Source organism: Mytilinidion resinicola (genome assembly GCF_010093595.1).
Source record: "Mytilinidion resinicola strain CBS 304.34 unplaced genomic scaffold BDZ99scaffold_16, whole genome shotgun sequence".
NCBI lineage: Eukaryota > Fungi > Ascomycota > Dothideomycetes > Mytilinidiales > Mytilinidiaceae > Mytilinidion > Mytilinidion resinicola.
The window spans coordinates 671,024-688,843 of NW_022985452.1; the positions used below are offsets into that span (position 1 = coordinate 671,024).

General features: G+C 52.8%; 6 protein-coding genes across 6 annotated transcripts in view; 3 read left to right on the forward strand and 3 right to left on the reverse strand.

Annotated features, from left to right (window-relative positions):
- Window positions 1-1,070, reverse strand: part of BDZ99DRAFT_573903 (uncharacterized protein) — a gene marked incomplete at its 3' end in the record, with an annotated part of 1,242 nt that extends 172 nt beyond the window's left edge. The window contains exons 1-2 of the mRNA XM_033728326.1: window positions 774-1,070; window positions 18-725 (exon numbers count right to left, since the gene is read on the reverse strand). Of these exons, the coding sequence (XP_033573342.1) occupies window positions 18-725; window positions 774-1,056 (991 nt within the window). The 5' untranslated portion in view covers window positions 1,057-1,070. The remainder of the gene's footprint in view (window positions 1-17; window positions 726-773) is intronic.
- A 1,237-nt stretch (window positions 1,071-2,307) lies between these two features.
- BDZ99DRAFT_573904 (uncharacterized protein) lies at window positions 2,308-3,250 on the reverse strand (the record flags this gene model as incomplete). Its single annotated transcript, XM_033728327.1, has 1 exon — window positions 2,308-3,250. The coding sequence occupies one exon, from the start codon at window positions 3,248-3,250 to the stop codon at window positions 2,570-2,572; it is 681 nt and encodes a 226-aa protein (XP_033573343.1). The 3' UTR covers window positions 2,308-2,569.
- A 509-nt stretch (window positions 3,251-3,759) lies between these two features.
- BDZ99DRAFT_422765 (uncharacterized protein) lies at window positions 3,760-5,509 on the forward strand (the record flags this gene model as incomplete). The annotated part of the gene is made up of 2 exons (XM_033717002.1): window positions 3,760-3,908; window positions 3,961-5,509. The coding sequence occupies 2 exons, from the start codon at window positions 3,760-3,762 to the stop codon at window positions 5,111-5,113; spliced, it is 1,302 nt and encodes a 433-aa protein (XP_033573344.1). The 3' UTR covers window positions 5,114-5,509.
- A 273-nt stretch (window positions 5,510-5,782) lies between these two features.
- Window positions 5,783-9,049, forward strand: BDZ99DRAFT_490216 (uncharacterized protein; the record flags this gene model as incomplete). Its single annotated transcript, XM_033723040.1, has 3 exons — window positions 5,783-7,194; window positions 7,243-7,814; window positions 7,899-9,049. 3 exons carry the CDS (start codon window positions 5,783-5,785, stop codon window positions 9,047-9,049), a joined length of 3,135 nt encoding a protein of 1,044 aa, XP_033573345.1.
- A 2,535-nt stretch (window positions 9,050-11,584) lies between these two features.
- Window positions 11,585-13,822, forward strand: BDZ99DRAFT_538599 (uncharacterized protein; the record flags this gene model as incomplete). Its single annotated transcript, XM_033726650.1, has 3 exons — window positions 11,585-12,089; window positions 12,244-12,421; window positions 12,694-13,822. The coding sequence occupies 3 exons, from the start codon at window positions 11,585-11,587 to the stop codon at window positions 13,820-13,822; spliced, it is 1,812 nt and encodes a 603-aa protein (XP_033573346.1).
- A 435-nt stretch (window positions 13,823-14,257) lies between these two features.
- On the reverse strand, window positions 14,258-17,765 carry BDZ99DRAFT_501228 (ankyrin; the record flags this gene model as incomplete). Its single annotated transcript, XM_033723793.1, has 6 exons — window positions 14,258-15,127; window positions 15,177-15,366; window positions 15,668-15,765; window positions 15,815-16,870; window positions 17,054-17,460; window positions 17,714-17,765. The coding sequence occupies 6 exons, from the start codon at window positions 17,763-17,765 to the stop codon at window positions 14,384-14,386; spliced, it is 2,547 nt and encodes an 848-aa protein (XP_033573347.1). The 3' UTR covers window positions 14,258-14,383.
- Window positions 17,766-17,820: the final 55 nt, after the last annotated feature.

A 17,820-nucleotide genomic window follows, 5' to 3' on the forward strand; every position in this document is an offset into this window, starting at 1 on the left:
CGGCCCCGTCTCCGCACTCATCTCAAACACCGGCGCGCCGCCAATCTCCTTCTCGTCCCCCCTCTTCCCCCTCATCCACGCCCACACGCCCTCAGACCCCTCAAACTCATTCCGCGCGCCCCCGCTATCCATCTCCACGAGCGCGCGCCCTTTACGCGCACGCGCGCGCCTGCGCAGGAAGACGCCGAGGCCGAGGAGGCCGAGGAGGAGCGCGGTGCCGCCGATGCTGGCGCCGACGGCGATGGCGGTCGTGTATGTGTGGGTGGAGGTGGAGGGGCTTGTGGAGGGGGCGGAGGAGGATGGGGGTGTGGAGAGGGTGGTGGTTATAGTGGTGCCGGCGAGGGTGATTGTGGCGAGGAAGGGGCCGGTGTAGGAGGCGGAAGCGGAGGATTTAGGGGTCGTTTGGGGAGAGGCGGTCGGGTTTGCCGCCGCGGAGTCGGTGTTGGAGGGATTTGAGGCTGGGGAGGTAGGGCTGGAAGCGGAGAGTTGCGCCGGATTGGGGGGGTTTGAGGAGGCGGAGGCTGCTTGGGCGGTTGCGGATTGGGGTTGTTGGGCGGTTGCTGTTGTTTTGATGTTTGGGTCGCCACCTTGCATCGCTGTGGCGTAGACTGAGGGATCGCCTAGGGTGAGGAAGGTGGTGTTCGGGTCGTCGCAGCAGTTTTGCGAGCTACAGCAGTATTTGCCGTTGCCGCAGTAGTTTACGGCTTCGTCGCCTCCCGGGTATTCTACTATCATTAGCGACTGGACCTCATAAGGCACGTCGCATTGCGTACCTGACTTGCAGAAACTCGGACAGCTTCCCCATCCTTTATCATTACAAGCGCCTCGTAGCAGCCGTAAAGGGTTTGTGTATCTCGGGTCTTGGCAAAGCCCATTGCTGAGGCAGTAGAAGCCCTCGGAGCAGCAAACGGAATCGTTGTTGGGGTCACAGGGAAGGTCGGTCGACGTGGTGCCGTTCGGATTGAAGCATGTCGACTCAATCAACGACGGAAAGAAAAGTAAAAAAAGAAGGAAAGACGTGACGGCCGACGTCGCAGAGCTCCTAGCACGCAACATCGCAGGAGGGAAAGTCTCCCTGGCATCTCCGCGGTCGCACAGCTACCTATGTATGTATAACCGGTTAAACCGAGGGGCGGCTTGGGGGCCGAACCTTACAAAGGTAAGTGGGGAGTGGGAACATGCGAGATGGAGATCCAATAACTTCATGCGAGTTGGGTTCAAGGATGGAGCAGGCCAGTCAAAGGCGCGAGCTTGAGCAACGTTCTTGATTCAGGTCGCTAACAGCGACGAAAGGAGAGTGGTGTGTTGGTGATCTCCTGAGGCTAGTATGTATGTAGCTTAGCGATACTATGGTACCTTGTCAGTTCATATGGAAGTAGGCGACGACCGTCAGCGCTGTAAATAAGGGCTGCAGGGGACTTGCCGCTTTCGTCAATGGCTGGAACGTGGACATGCAAATCAAAAGATAAAATTGCGCCGGGACTCCACGGGATAGCCGGGCCAGAGGTGATGGGAAACCGTTCACGACGCTGAAACATGAGGCTGAAACGTAGACCGAGTAAGACGGGACGATTGGCGAAGCTAGGCGTTATTGCGCACAGAGCTGCCGATGAATTATAGCGTTGGTATTGTCTGACTGGTGCATACATAGATTGACGAAATCGCTTCTTCTTAGAAGAAGCCGGAACTCGTGTTGGAATTTGGTGAAGGCGCTGGCCCTCTTTTGAGAGAGACAGTAGTAGCAAGATTCCTCGCAAAAACTGATGCGGTCGAACATGAACATTTTCCGCGCACGAGCCTAGAGACGCGGGCCCGTCCGATGTCCCGTCCCGCATATCGAGCAGCGTAGGGAGGACTGTGGCTGGTACTTGATTCGCGTTGTGGAGTTTCGTTGAAGAAGAGACGATCGCAAACGAGGAGGACAGCTCTCCAATATCTGGTGCTATGATGCGTACTTAACGAAGCAGAGACACGAATCAGTTTCAGCCCACGGCATTCGTTCGTTGGCCCATTTCCAGCTCCATTCTCTGCCTCGTCTCCTCCTCGAAAGCGCATTGCTCCTCTTGTTTGCGCTCCCAGCGTCGTATGGCATTGGGCGCAATCTCCGTACCAATCAAAAGCGATACAGCCACAAACAGACTAAAAGCTTGGTCCTAGTCTGTAATTGACTACGGCGCGCAAGGCATAAAGAAGCATGAGCGCGAATGATCGGCGACGAGGAGGCTCAAGAGCGGGAGCAAGGATATTGCAAGGCATTGGTAGAGGAGGAAGTCCTGTAAGACCAGGAAGGGAGAGCTTATGAATATAATCCAGATCTTATTCTCGTCGTAAAACGACATAACAAAAACCACGAGCATAGAGATCGATGACCAGACGGCGAAGAGATTGAAGAGGAATGCTCCGTGTCTTTCATATGGTTGGTATGCTTTTTGGAACTTGATCTTGGTGCGTTGAGGAGCGTCTCTCCACCACATGTGAAGGTATACACCAGCTCTGACAAACAGAACCCATAGTCCTAGAAGGCATGCGTGAAGGACTCTATCCCCGTGATGCTCAAATTCTTCTACCGTCAGGTCTGACCCATAATATATCCGGTAGAGTGCTGGAATGTTCGACCAAACCGAGTCAGGGACGTAGTATCGGTGAAGAACCCGAAGGTAAACAGCATAAAGGACAGCGCAGTAAATGGAAGGACCATGCCGATGACTAGAGTCAGCACTTTTCGTCTCCGGACTTTTTGAGGTCGTTTCGAGCCTTCATCCATGAACTGGACGCCGTAGATCTGCATGAGTTCGTGCACGACGCCCCAGAAGACGATGGTGAAGGCCGCGCCAATGGATCCGAGGTGCTCGTCGCTAGAATCGTCTCCCGAGTCTTTGAGGGCTTTTTGCGAGTGAACATGCCGAATGAGATCGACCGAGGCCCAGTTAATGGCCAAAAGGAAGACCGAAGTGTTGGGATCCAGTGCATGGCGGTGATCAACCACAACGCGATACCAGGATGCCGCTCCAGTGACGATCCATGCGCCCCAGGTCCCCGGACCGTAGAATCCGCTGACTTGTGAGATACCAAAGGTATCGGGTGATGAAGACGAGATTGGGAGAAACTTTGGAATTGCCGGAGGAGGTACTGAAACCGTGCTAGATGCTGGGAATGTAAAGGAAGAAGCACGAGGAATGACACTGGCCGTCACGCTAATATGCTGACAAAAGACGACAATGAAACACAACAACATGAGTTTTGAACGCATCGTGAGCAACCCTTGTATGATAAAGCATGTGCATCATGTGTTCTCGTGGTGTTGTGGGAAGAGGATGCCTCCTAGGTGCTCGAAACTTTGCGGACGTATTCTAGAAGCTGAGCCACAATTCCAAGACCCTGCCTTGTGATCAGCTACATATCAAGTTAGCAGTCTACCAGCCAAAGACATCTTTCTTTAAGACTGTACGGTTTCATTGAGACGGACATAGGTCATAATTTTTCAGGGTGGTTGATGACATGATGATTGGAATCGGGTGTACTAAAGTCTTGGCGCAGCCACGTGATATCCAATTAGGACCAACATCAATTTCAATTTAGATACACGTTCAGATGACGATATTGACATCAGCGATTTCTGTATATGGAAGCGCTGTCATGTTTGAATAATTCAGTAAGCCGACCTGGCCGTACCTTGCACAAACTACGTCATTGACTGGACCCTTTTTATAGCTGTCATTGAACGACCGAGCTTCCTTCAACAACATTCCAAACATCAAGATGGAGGTCGCTGCAGGAGCTGTTGCTTTCGAGGCCGCTACTACTACACTTGAGGGTGGAGCTATCGCCGGGTATGCCATTGCTCAAAAGACCATGCCGTTGAGGGCGACGTTCACTCAAATCGCTACGTCGCCTCAAACCCCAGACCGGTGCGTGAGAATGCGTTCTTCGCATTTCAGCAGAGATACTGATAATCTATAGAAGTTCTTTATGCCGTTTAGGCCATACCGTCAGCGTTGTTGACGGCAAAGCATACATCTTCGGAGGAACAACGACTGGAGCTATCTGCACCAATGAGATGCACATCTTGACTTTACCACCCAAAAGCAGCGAAACGGGTGCTCAGTACAAGTGCATTCCAGCATTGTCAGTTGAACATCAGAAAGAAGTCCCCCCGTCGAGATGCTATCATTCAGCCACCGTCTATGGCGAAGTCATCCTCGTGTACGGCGGCAGAGACGACGATGGTCAGTCTCTGAAAGAAGGATCGAAGCTATGGAAATTCAGCACCAAATCCTTGCAATGGTCATGCCTACAGTACGCCGAGGACGAGGAAGGAGACGGATATGCTGTCTACGGACATGGGGCTACGATTCAAGACGACCAATTGGTGATCTATGGCGGAGTGCGGAACACACCATCAGAAGACCAGTATCGATCGCCTACTCTTATGACGCTAGGCCTGAAGGTGTTCACAAAGCGGGTTGCTAAGCTTGCAATAGAGCCCGCGACATGCTTTCCGGCCAACCTAGTGGCAGTGGACGATGCCGTTTACACAATCAACGGTGATGACGAACTTTCCACGAATGTCCGGCAAATCAACCTCGAAGCCGCGATGGCATCTAGCCCAGCTGCTCTCGGAGAGGAACGCGGATTTCGGGAGATACCCATTCCCTCTAATCCTCTTACCCCTGGTCCTAAAGGCCCCAGAGACGGCGCCGCACTCGTACCCATCTCGACTGGCCATGGCCGTCACTACCTCATCTACATGTTCGGCATGGCACCAGCACAGGCTGTGCTCCACGCGAACTCGGCGACGCCGGCCAAGAACAGTCAGACCAGCAGCTTTTGCAGCGACGCATGGACACTTCAGATCCCGTCATCAGACATGTCCTTGTCCAGTGCGAAAGACAAGGCCCGAGACGCGCTGGGGATGGACTCGGGGAGGTGGAGCTGGAGTGAAGTTGAAATCAAGACGAACACTGGGGAGACGGAGCATGAAGGAAAGGTACATCCTGGACCTAGGGCTTTCGCCGCGTATGCGGCTATTGATGACAGGAGAATTCTGGTTTGGGGAGGACAGGATGCAACACATGACGCGGTTGGTGATGGATGGATCATCAGATTCGAGTGAGAGGGACATATATACCTTTAGGGAAGTCCCAAACGAGCTAAAATGGAGAAATGATTTGAAGGAATATGAGAGGGCAAGATACTGTTATTCAGCTACCTTTGAACCACAACGGCTAGATATAAGCATTCCAAGCACCCATACTGAACCAAAGGCACCTTCCATGCTTCTGAAAAGATGATACACTCCTTCGTCATCAATCAGTGTATATCAGTCGCCTGCGTCTTGGGGTCCCGTGATGCACTTCTTGTGATTTGATTTCTTTTGGCGAGCAACCAGCAGACCATCCTAGACGGTAGCGGAAGCGGAGACGATGAGTCAATACAGAGCGTGCGGGGAATGTGTTGGGGATGGGGTAATGTATGGGGTAATAGCGCATGAGGTTCTGCTGGGCACGTGTGGCTATCGTATCGTCGAGGTTGAGGCTGATTCGGGCAGCTGCGGACGGCCAACGTCTGGGCAGCCAACCTGAGCGGTGAATTGCAGCTCGTCGCCCTCCGCGGACGCCGCTCGACGCTCTATTCCTCGACACATCACACGGCGAGCGCACGCCCGGCGAACAACCCCGAATCTCGTGGTCCTGCGCGGCCCCGCCCTTCCTTGGTCGCCCTCAACACCTTGGCTGTGCAGTAACCCGCCGCAAACCGAACCCCAGCTTTGGGTGCTACCGCCATGTCCACCGTCTCCGCCAACTCGGCCTCTCCCCCATCCAAGGCCGCCGGCCAGAACCACACGCGGACCTACCAAGCATGCATACCATGTCGCCGCCGCAAGGTGCGCTGCGATATGGGCCCCGTCGACAGTCCCCACGACCCGCCCTGTGTACGGTGCCGCCGTGAGAGCAAAGAGTGCTTCTTCTCCGCGACTCGTCGCAAGCGCAAACCCCAGGACAGCGGCGAGGGCTTCGAGGACGACGGCGAGCTGTCCGACTACGAGATCCGCAATGGCCGGAAGCGCCTGAAGTCGCTGCCATCCGAGGGCCCGAGTCGCCCAGACGCCCTCAACACCAGCCGCTCGACCTCCTACACCTCCAACCAGCCCCAGCCTCCCCTCACGCCCGGCGGCTCTGTCGCGCGCTACGAACCTCTCCGGCGACCGGGCACGAATACGCAACAAACCCCGCCGAACCCACCGAACGACGAGGAGGATCAGAAGCTGAACAATGCGACGGCCGCGATACTGTCGAGCAAGGAGGTGTACAGCGGACACGATGCCCTGAATCTGCTCTTTGAAGCTGCAGGGCGCAATGGCGATATCGAGCAGCATCACCGGACCGGCAGCTCAGGAAGCCATGCGCGCCCGATGCTAGGCATGGCCAATACGCCAGGCTCGCAGAACAGCTATCCGAGTCCACAAGCCAATACGCTGCCCAGCCTGAGGGGGGGAATAGGTGGGAACATGAGGAATATGGCAGAAGCGGCTGTAGATCCGGCCATTCAGATGAGCACGGGCGACCAGATCCCCACGACCGACGCGACATACGCCGATGCTGTCAGAGCCTGGGGACGCTTCCGTTTCGTGCGTGCTGGGTGGCTCACAGCTAAGGAGGCGATTGCCTATATCGACTACTTCTACACCTACCTCTCGCCCCTCACGCCTATTGTGGTGCCCGACTACCGCGATCATAGCCTACATGCCAAGCTGCTCAAAGACGAGCCCCTCCTGACCGTCACTCTACTCACCATTGCCTCTCGATTTGCGCCCCTCGTGGGCCCCGGCGCCAGTTCGCGACCCTATGCGATTCACGAGAAGCTTTGGGCTTACTTGCAGGGAATGGTGGATCGGTTGATATGGGGTCAGGAACAATTCGGAGGTGGATTTTGCGGAGCCGGACAGCAGGCTGGAGCCGATGTTAACCCGCTTTCCCGGAAAGGCCTCAGGACTCTTGGGACAGTAGAGAGCTTGATGTTGCTGACCGAATGGCATCCGCGAGCTCTGCATTATCCTCCCGGCGATGACGATGACGAGCTCCTCGTCCCCGAGCCCAGCGACGGGAGCAATATCTCCCTGGATCTGTTCAAAGGAGGTCCTGGTGGACAACGGATCGACAGCTGGCTGGAACCATGCTGGCGAAGTGACAGGATGTAAGTGCTTCAGGAAATTCAACTTCAGGCAAATACTGACTCTTTTAGGTGCTGGATGTTGCTAGGGAATGCCGTGGCTCTGGCCGTTGAAATTGGAGTGTTTGACGAGAAGAGCGAGGCCGAGTTTCGAGAGGATAACGAGAGCCTCCCGCACCAGATAGTGAAGGCATACTATCGCCGTCGAAACCACCTCAAGGACCTCCTCAATATCTACCTCAGCCAGACTAGCGGCCGTCTCGGTCTTACTTCCATGGTCGGTCTCACCTCAATGCTTCCAAAGGTACAGCGTGACCTCCAGCCCTCCGACAAGCGCGCAAGCGATAAGTTCACGGAGCGTATGGCCGATATCAAGCGTCAGACGCAGTGGATGGCCATTGGTAATCCTGGCCAGCGCGGACCTTTCGAGACGGTCCAGACGCAGGCCCGCCATGCCATTCAAGACTTGGTGCTGAATTTCTGGGACGAGATTGCCAAAATCATGGAGTTGGGAAACCTAGAGTTGTTTGCAAGTCGGAAGTCTACGCGGACGGTTATAGCCTCTGGCGAGTATCAGCAGAAGTTGCAGTCATTCCAAGACCCGTTGAAGACCTGGAAGGCGGATTTCGATAGGTCCAAAGATTGTAAGCCCACCTGGTGCCTAATAGCTGGGCTTCATAGAGGTATACCAGCGTCTTCGCAACATATCTTCTAACGCGATGCAACAGTACCAACTCAACTTCGACACATCTTGATGATCGAATACGACTACACCCGCGTCTACATCAACTCGCTCGCACTCCAAGCCGTCTTAGAGCGCGTAAAGCAAGACACAGCGCCACCCGATCAGCTCCACCCCGGGTCTTTCGCCTCTAAGCAGCCCAACTCTTCCTCATCATCGAACGCTGGCCTCGGCGCCAATCCGCACTCTATGGGAACGAAATGGTACGGCAACGACCGCTACTATGTTAGCGAAGTCAGTGATGGCTGTCGCTCCCTGCTTCGAACCGTCGTAGAAGGTCTCTACCCAGGAGACTATCTCAAGCACGCCCCAGTCCGAACTTTTTTCCGCATCATCAGCGTTGCCATCATCCTGCTCAAGACATTTGCCCTTGGTGCCCCAGAAGACGACGTAGCCCTCTCCCTCGGCCTTCTCAGCCGCGCTATCGAGGCCCTACGGAGCAGTATCGTTGACGACGTCCACGTCGGCAACCGCTTCGCTGATCTCCTCGACACCCTCACCCGCCGCACCCGCGCCCGCTTCGTGCGAATGACCACCACGGGTGGCTCCACGGGGATCTCCCGCGCTGGATCACACGAACCACCAGGCACGACGGGGATACAGACTCCAATGATGCCGCCGCCGACAGGTCCGCTGGGTGCCGGAGGTGCACAATGGGGTGCTGGTGCATCCGGGTCTGGCTTCGGCCTCTCCAACCCTACCTCCCCTAGCCTCTCGAACCGCAACACCAACACGCCTATACTGCATGGCCAGAACCAGAACCAAAACCACGCCCAGAACCCCCTCTGGGGCATCTCAACCGAGCCCTACGACCCGTCCAACAACAACATCAGCATCATGCCGCCGCCGTACACGTTCCCTTACAACGCCCAGGGCGGCCACAGCAACCACACCGCCGCGAACTCGAACGAGCACCTCAACTTCGGGAACGGCACGGGCCACGGTTTGGGCGGTGGCGGTGATGTCAACGGGGGTGGCCAGCAGGACGGGTATTTCCCGGATTGGCTGGCGCTGCCGCTCGACCCGCTGCTGAATACGGCGTGGGGACAAGACGTTAATCAGACGACGTTTGGGCCGGATGTGGGGGGTACGGATTTGCTGGATTTGCTGCTGAGTATGGGGGGTGGTGGAGGATGATGGGGGTGAGTAAGCTTGCTAACGGGTGTGTAGGTTTGGTTAAAATTTATGGGGATGGGTGGTATGTGTTTTTGGTTTGAGGTAAGTTGGGTTTTGGCGGAGTGGGTGGGGTGCGAGAGATGGGGTGGGCTTTGCTGATGTGTATATGAGGTTTCGGGTGTGCTATACTAGCCTGCCATAACGGATTTGAGGGTTTTGATGTTTGGTGGCGAGTTGGCTCATACATGCCTGCGATAGCGGGTTTGAGGTTCTTTGATATGCAGGTTGGCGAGTTGGCACATGCATAGATGCTATTACGGGACTTGAGATTCTTGATGTTCTTGCTGGCGAGTTGGCTTGAGCATAGATGATATTACGGGGCTTGAGATTCTTGCTATTTTCATGTTGGGGGCCCATGCATGCACACCACAGCGGGGCTTGAGATTCTTGAGGTTTATATTGGCGAGGGTAGATGGGCACGCGGGGGCATGAAAAAGGGCGGCACTCTAATCCCAGGACGAACTGTCTCGGTCTCCTGGGTGGGTGTGTACACCGGGTCTGCCACTGCTTGGGGTTGCCTCAATCCATTTGCAGAAATCTGAACGGCGTAGAAGCTCTTTACTCTGCGCTGCGTGGAAACTTGTTGATGCACTTCAGGCAGTGGTAGAGGTGTGCACCTATACGACAGCGTGGTTAACAGAAAGTGGCAATCCACGAAATCTGCAAGGTATATACACACGCTAGCTGTTTTCATGCTTGTGTACGCGCATTTAGCACCGCTTGAGGTCCTCTGGCATGCTGTTGTTATTTATGCAAGACGAGCTTTGGCAAAGCCTTGTAGCTCGCTTGGCTAGAATACCGCGGACGGTGTTGAGCTGCTGAGTGTGCCACCTTTTCCAGGCGCCGCGTGATGGGCTGGGTAGATGGAACCGCCGCCTTGGTGGCGGGTGCGAAATGATGTTAGCATCATGATCTTATCTTTGTTTTTCTGAGAAGTGGTGTTGATGAGAACGATACTCTTGTAGCAGACTATGAGTGCGGCGAAGGAGGACTGGAAGAGAGATTCCGGTTCATATATACCCGTTGTCCGTCGACTCAACCGGTAGGGGTTCTCTAGGAGCAAAGCAGAATTATCTTCAGATTTCCTGATTCCACCTCACCTATACATACCCCATTATTTTCCAGGTCGAATCCCCTTCGGGGGGGCTGGATGGGCGTAAGCTGAGCCAGTTGTAGTGTGGTACGGCGGCACCAGTCTGTGCTCGCAAATTCCCAAACTTTTGAAAATTCGTTTTCGTAGGGCTTCGGCCTGATTTTTTAGGGGTGGGTTTGAAACGGCGTGTTGGTATGGCTTCGTTTCCTTTTGCTTAATAGAGATTTATAACGATTCCTTTTTTTGTAAGAGAGATGCTATTCAACGCTGATAAAGCTCATACAATTCCTTGATCACTTCCACTTCTCCGCCCACACCATGCATACCCCATTATTTCCCGCATCGAGTCTGCTACCTCTTACATCGAGGCAATGGCGTTCAGCCGTGATCAATACAGTCAGCTGACTTCCGGAAGTCTAGCGCAAGATGTAGGTCTGATGCAAAAGTCCCTTAGGCTCATGTAGCTTGGGGTCTTCCAGGGCGTCGACCTGGACTCTTTAGAGGCCCGAGATGCGACTCAAGCTAAGATGTAACCTTTCCTGGTATTTCTTGGGGACAGCTATGAACGCTGAGAATGAGTGAGTGGGAGGAAATAGCGTGGGTGAGAGAAAGGGGCGAGCTTTTCGCATCTGGGATAGTCAGCCCTATGCAATAGAGTTCTGACAAGTTCAACGACGGTGCGCCGCTAACAGTAGATCAAACATCACCTTAAAACTTTAACAGGACGATGGAATCTTAAGGAAATGGGGGCACATCACGTGTCAGTCACATGACATATTAAGATTTGACTTCTCAAATACTTATACTTACTCATATAACCTTTTGTGCAAACCAGTATTCCATTCTCCCAAATTTACCATGCTGACCGATTCAATCCGTGCCGCACCTTTTCAATAGCCTCAAACCGTCTTTGCAGTATTTAATAGGTTGTAGCAAAGTCACACCGCCACACTCCTAGGATCTAGAAATTCCATTCGCTTGACAGGGCTTCGAGGAGCAATGTTACGCAAATCGAGCTGAGCTATGAAGCGCTACTTTGCTTGGCTACTACAGCAGTTTTTCAGCTCTCGTTTTGAGCCGCACGCCTCTAGACTATAACCTCGTAACAAACCCTTGGCTATCCAAACATTATACTCTGTGGGTTCTAAAGCGGCGGCCTCAGACCCTGCCTTTCCCATATCGTTTCTGTGTGACCTGTGTAATGCCAGAAACAGCGCCTCTCTGATCCTGGCGTCGAGCTTAAACAAGCCCTATCCATACGTTCGGCCATCTAGATCGTGGACTAGGATGGAGTATTTGTCTCGTGGTCATTGCTGCTGGCTGTAGGAGAAGTTGTGCTTTCATCTTCCCCCGTTGCAGTAATGCCGTCTTCCTGATCTTCCTGTTTTGGTACTCACGTCACAATGCGCTTCGTCGTCGCGTGTAGTACAGTGATAGCTTTGTCGTTCGTATCCAGATCTTTAGCCACTGCCACCGGGAGTCCCTTGGACGTGGAGTTTCAGCCTGCTGTTGAACCTCCTACCACTGCTCTGCCTTTGGCACCACCAGAATTGCTGAAAAGAGCCTCAAAAACGACGAAACGACACAAACATACAAGAAGACCACGCCCGCATCCAAAGCGGCCACACCACCATCCTACAACTGGTTGTACAACCACCGAACTCGTTAAGAATGGCGACTTCAACAAGAACGTTAAGAGCTGGGACTTTTTAGGCGGAAGCGATACCCAGTTCTTCTGGATCAAAAGTTCAAAGAAACGCCCATCACATTCGGGAGCCGGACAAGCCTATCTCTTCTTGCCTCGAGGCTATACTACCCCTTGGCTGAGTACTACCATACCTGCCATAGAATATGGCAATACCTATACTGTCTCCGCGTGGCTTCGTTACAAAGCGCCGAATGATCTGAGTCAGTGCACGATCATATTCCCCGATAATAGGAACGAGTCCATCGATATCGTTCTCAACCCGGATTGGACAAAGTTCTCCTTTGAAAGCCCTGGAACTGGCCGGCCGGTGGCGATTCAATTCAGGATCAGCTGCCAATCTGAATTGCCTATCAGTATTTACATGGACGATATCAGCGCCAAAGCATGCATTCCGAGGAAACCAAACTGTGCTTGACAGGTCTTGCCTGGAGCTGGCAACGCCCTTGTCAACCCAGGATTTGAATGTCCTGACGGTATCACGGCCTGGAACGCTGAGTCCTACTACGGCTCCGGGAATGATAGCATTGTGCAGGTAAGAAGGGGAATCCGACGCACTCTGGGAATGGGTAAGTCCATTGCACTTACTTGATACTGAGCCGATTCTTAACCATGCGGCAATAGAATGGCCGCTCTTTTGTTCGACGACTCTGTCGGTGAGTTTGGGGTTGCGTCGCCAGGCGTCTTACTATCTCAGTACAACATCGCCGATGACACGTCCCGACATTTTTTGAAAGCATCATTGTGGCTTTCAGCAGATTCCAAGCTCAACAATGTCTCCAGTTGCCTGCTATACATGTCCTCCAGCACCAGCACTTTCTTCTACGATTTCGATATCAGCACCATCACTACAAAATGGACCAAGTTCGAAGCCAACAACATCGAAACATCAACCTACGACTACCTCTACATCGGTATTTACCAATGTGCCAGTGACCCCCAACCCGTCATCTACCTCGACCACATCTACTTCGGCAAAGACCCTTCCTCCCCTCCCGCTCCCATGACCAGCTCACCCCCAGAACCCACCCCCACCCTGGGCCCCTGCACCACCACCCTCTCACTCATCGACCCCAGCTTCGAGCTCCCCAACCTCGACACCTGGCTCTTCCACGACCAATCCCCCAACGCCGACACCACCTTCTCCCTAAACTCGGCCTCCACCTACGGCCCGCCCACGCCGGCGCCGCCACCATCATGCAGCCAGTCCTCGGCCTCTGCGACGGCGCCTACACCAGCAGCGCGAGGTTCTACATCCCTGATGGCTACGACGCCGCCCTGTGCGTGTTCAGCTACGGCGTCTTCGCCGGCGCGACGGTCGCGCCGACCGCGGCGGGCGTGTGGACGCAGGTGGAGGTTGTGTTTCTGGTGCAGGATGTTGAGGCGGCGTTTCCGTACGTGTATGTTTCGGTTGATTGTCGGAATACGGGGGGGATGGTTGTGTTGGTTGATGATGTTACGTTTGGGCCGCCCGCCGGTTTGTAGTGTTGTGCCGACCATTTCTGATGGCGGGTTTGAGAGTGGGGATGTTAAGATCTGGGATGTGGGATTTGGGGAGGGGGATGAGACGTTCACTATCACGACTGCGAAAGCGCATACGGGTAAGAGGAGTGGCGTGTTGACATTCCCCTCGGCCTCGAACAGCGCGGGTTTTAGCCGCGAGTTTGATGCGTGCGTGGGCGGGAAGTATACGTTCCATATGTGGTCCTATATGCCGAAAGCGTATAAAAGTAGTCCGTGCTCAGTGAATGCGTACGCGTGGTACACGGGGGATTCCTATATAGAGGATGTGGCAGTGTGGGATACGTGGGTGGAATATAAGCTTGACTTTGTGGCGGGAGCGACGGTGGGGCATATGAATTTCGGGGTTAGTTGTTTGAATCGGTTGGGGAAGGTGGTGGTATTTTTGCATGATGTTGGGATTACGGTGAGGTAAAGGAAGGGGTGGGTGGAGTTTGGCAGTTTGTTTCTGATGATTGAAAGAAGATGTATCTGAGTTTGAGCGTTCTATAAGAGGGAATTATTGATGTTTTACCGCGTTCTCCCTTGCACTTCATTGACCTAATCGTTCTCTTCTCCTTCAGCACCTCCGGCCGAAAAGATCGGTACTTCCTCACCAGAGCGGCTAGGCCGGAAGAGCCTGATTTATTCCTATCATACACCTTATCATGATTTATTAGGTTAGAAGTCATCATCTACTTGCTAGGCCATTGCTTCGCAAACGTCCGGTTTCGAAACACTCGCCTCGCACATGTCATAGAGGTCGTCATGGGAAGGTTCTCAGTGATGTTATTGGACTGGAGTGGACTGGATGAGGCCTCCAAATCCACGCAATCCACCAGACACCTCTATGGACGTCCAGGACGTCCAGGAGCTCCACAATAGGGTTAATAGTTACCTAAAGCAGCTAGCACACTACCCACAATTGCAGACCTTCGCAATCTTTGGACCACCAGAATCATCCACGGCTTCAGATAGACGCGGTCTAAATAGAAACTCAATCTGGTCCCCGAAATGCCTCCATCTTGTCCCAGTCCATATCGTCCCAGTCCATATCGCCCCAGTCCATATCGCCCCAGTCCATATCGCCCCAGTCCCATAACTCCTTTCTAAGTTCTTCAGATGCAATGTCCTCTTCTTGCGCCGACTTCTTGGCGTCGTCTTCGGGATTTGGACTCAATGGTGAACGCCAGATCGGTGGGTCGTGATAGTAAGGGCATTGGCCTTCTCGTCCTTTCCAGAGCCGTTCGAAACGTTCCCGTGTCCAGGCTTGCCCTATAAAAGTAGCCCTCCCATATTGAGGGGTTTTTCGAGGATATCCTTTCCGTATTGCGGATATATCGTAGCCACAATAGGAGAGCACGGCGTCCCAAAGATCTCCTCGATACCCTTTTCGTCTACTATCACTGGTGCAGGTATAAGCGCTGTGAGAGATTGAGTTACCGAGGTAGTCCGTTGAAAAGACATCTGCTCCACTTTGAATCAGAAGAATGAGAGCGGCGTACTCCCTCTCCGTCCGTGATGCCTTAACGTGGCGGATAGCAATATGAAGACAGGTTCTTCCACCTACGTCGCGAGCGTGGATGTTAGAGCCTGCGTCGAGCAGGAACTTGAATCTGGTTGCGTCAAAACCAGCACTACAATTTTCCGCGAGCCGAAATAAAGGGTTGGTATCTTCGTAGGATGTCGGGTTCAAGTCAATGAATGGCCTCGCAAGATGAACTATCGCCTTGACATACTCCTGCTTTCATTAGCAAACGCAAACGTGGATTGAGGTTCAATTCAGGTACCAGACTTCCCGTGTCCACAACCTCAATCCAAGAACTTGACTCCTCAGTCGTTACGCCATCTATGCCATGCCACACCTTAGGGATGGAAGGGTCGGCACCAGCATACAAGAGCAGTCGCTTGCATTCAAGAAGACTTTCTTTAAGCTCGGTATCCGACCCCATGTATGTCCATGGAAGAAATAATGCTAATCTGTATTTATGGTTATTTCAAGAGCTTTGTTATAGTGTCTCATCATGAATATCCGCACACTTCCTGCCACTGTTTGCGGTACTTTATGGTGGTTTCAGGCATCCAGGGCGAGTGGTTTTAGTTCCAATCTGCGTACACCCCTCTGCCGCTGCTTGGAGTGGCCTCGCGGCTTTACAAAAGGCTGGGCTTCAATTTGATTCGGGACAACTGGAACTCCCTTGAGGCACCACAAGTAGGGACCAGAAAGTGTTTAGGAATCCATGACGAGACATTGTAAAGGCCAGGGTTGAATGCTACATACCCAGCATTCTTTCTGTCATCCGGAGCAAAAGCCACCTCATCAACATCTGCCCCATTCTCGAGGAGGAATTTACACATGCTAGGCTGTTCCATTGCATACTATAACATATAAGCACAGAGGCCCAGCGCCGAACGACTCAAGACTTACATGCAGTAAAGGGGTTCCCCAAGAGTCCCTATCTCTCAAGGTGGCCTCACCACGTGAGAGAAGTTGTTGAAGCTCTTCAACATCACCTTTCCTGACTACCGAGAAAATAGGAGAATCATCTGGTAGGGTCTTTCCAATGGAAACAAAAGGGTTTCGGCAGGAAAATCCAGTGGAGAGTCGGAACTGGCGAATTTGGGCAACGAGGACGTTGTTGAGATCCCCGTGCCTCACGAACGCCTTGATCCTTGTGATAGTTTCTATTGTGTCCAATTTCTCGTCATTGTTAGTATTGCTATCATGCTCGGATGTGATGCGTCTTTCCGTGATCGAAATGTTTGCTTTGTACAAAGTAGTCGAAACATCCATGTTCTTGCGCTTTTGGATGACCTTTTTGGCCTTGATTAGAGAGGACCGAGGGACTTCTTGTATGTTATTACGTGGTCTCATATGGATCGTAGCGTAGTGGAACGACATACAGGCTTTATTGACATCTACACTTTGCGATGCGGTAATAATGCCGCATAGACGTTTCATGACACGGTTGTTGAACTCGTCTGGATCTGTCGTATCAATCTTGCGCTTTCCTAGGTCACTGCGCTTTGAGAGTTGATGCGACGATGATATTGATTGGAGAAGAAGATGAAGGTCGTCGATAATGCCATCCGCTTCTTCATCGCGCCAAGTCCGACCTTCTTCAAAATCAAGCTGACAGAGTCTTCTCAAGCTCTCCTGCAATCTAGAGTCTTCATCAGTAAATCGCTCATCGTCAATGTCCCGTGGGGTCTGCCTTCGCGGCGACGAAGGCCCTTGTGCAACGTTGGACTGGGTTGAAGAGCCAGAGATTTGGGCCTGAATAGCCTTGAGTAGTGTGAAGATGTCTTCGCTTCGGGTTTCTAATCCAGTGGGCGCGTTCTCTAATTTCTCTGCAATTGAGGTCACTGTATCCCGTATTTGATCGACCGTCGATGCTTTGAAACCCTGTAGGTTGCTGTTGATGATGGATACGTCCTCGGTTCGCTGCAGCAGAAGGGTGTTTTGCTGTTGATCGTGGACGGCCTGCTCGGAAAAAGCATTGTGAAGGTCAACAATTTTGTCTTTACACAACGCAGTGGTGTTTCTTCACAGTGTTGAGACAATCAGCGTTCGTTGGGGCATTTTCCGAAACATGGGCGCTTACGATTGCAATAGATTCAGCTGAACCCCAAGCAGTGTACTGTGGTGGTTCACTTCTTGCCACACCTGCTTGATATCATCCTTCTTCAAGACTGTCTTGAGCCTTTTCCAGCCTTGTTTAACTTTCGCGTCTGCGGGAATGATCTGGAGTTTGTTGATGTTCTTCTGGTAGCGCTGTACATCTCGACTGCAAGCCTGGATGAGGCTGATAATGTTTTGTAGATCAGCGTCGGGATCTGTCAATGCCCTACACGACTGAAGTTGCGTCAATATAGATTTGAGATCTGCGACAGCTGAAGCCAGCGATTTAACCCGCGGCGGTGCGTCTTTGACGCCGCTGATGCTCTCGTAGAGAATTTTAGTGCCTTGCAGCGCGAATCCAACGATAGCAAGAACACTGGCACCCGCGCTGACAGCGTCCATTCTCAGTTTATCGGCATGAAGACAGTAGGAAAGAATAGTAATTCGTTGAACTATCGTGATGTAGAAGGAGAAGATGAAAAGAAGAGAAACGCTGAGGCAATGAGGACAAGCCAGCATAGCCCTGGCTTCTGGCGGCGGCGGTGTAGAAAGTTACTGACCAATGTCCTCGCTGTACGATCTGGCGGGTTTGCCCTGTACTTATTCTCGTTGTGATAGGATGAGTAGGAATGCGCCTCGCTGCCTTTCTGCCTTCTCCCTTAGCGTTACTGCCTGAGGCGTCATCCCCGCACAACTCCGACTCACCCGTTTCTCCATTCAAATTCATCTCAACCTTCGATTTTCCATCACACGGCATTGCGGGAACATCGCTTATGTATAGACTTGTAGCAAAAATACATCTGTGAAAGTTA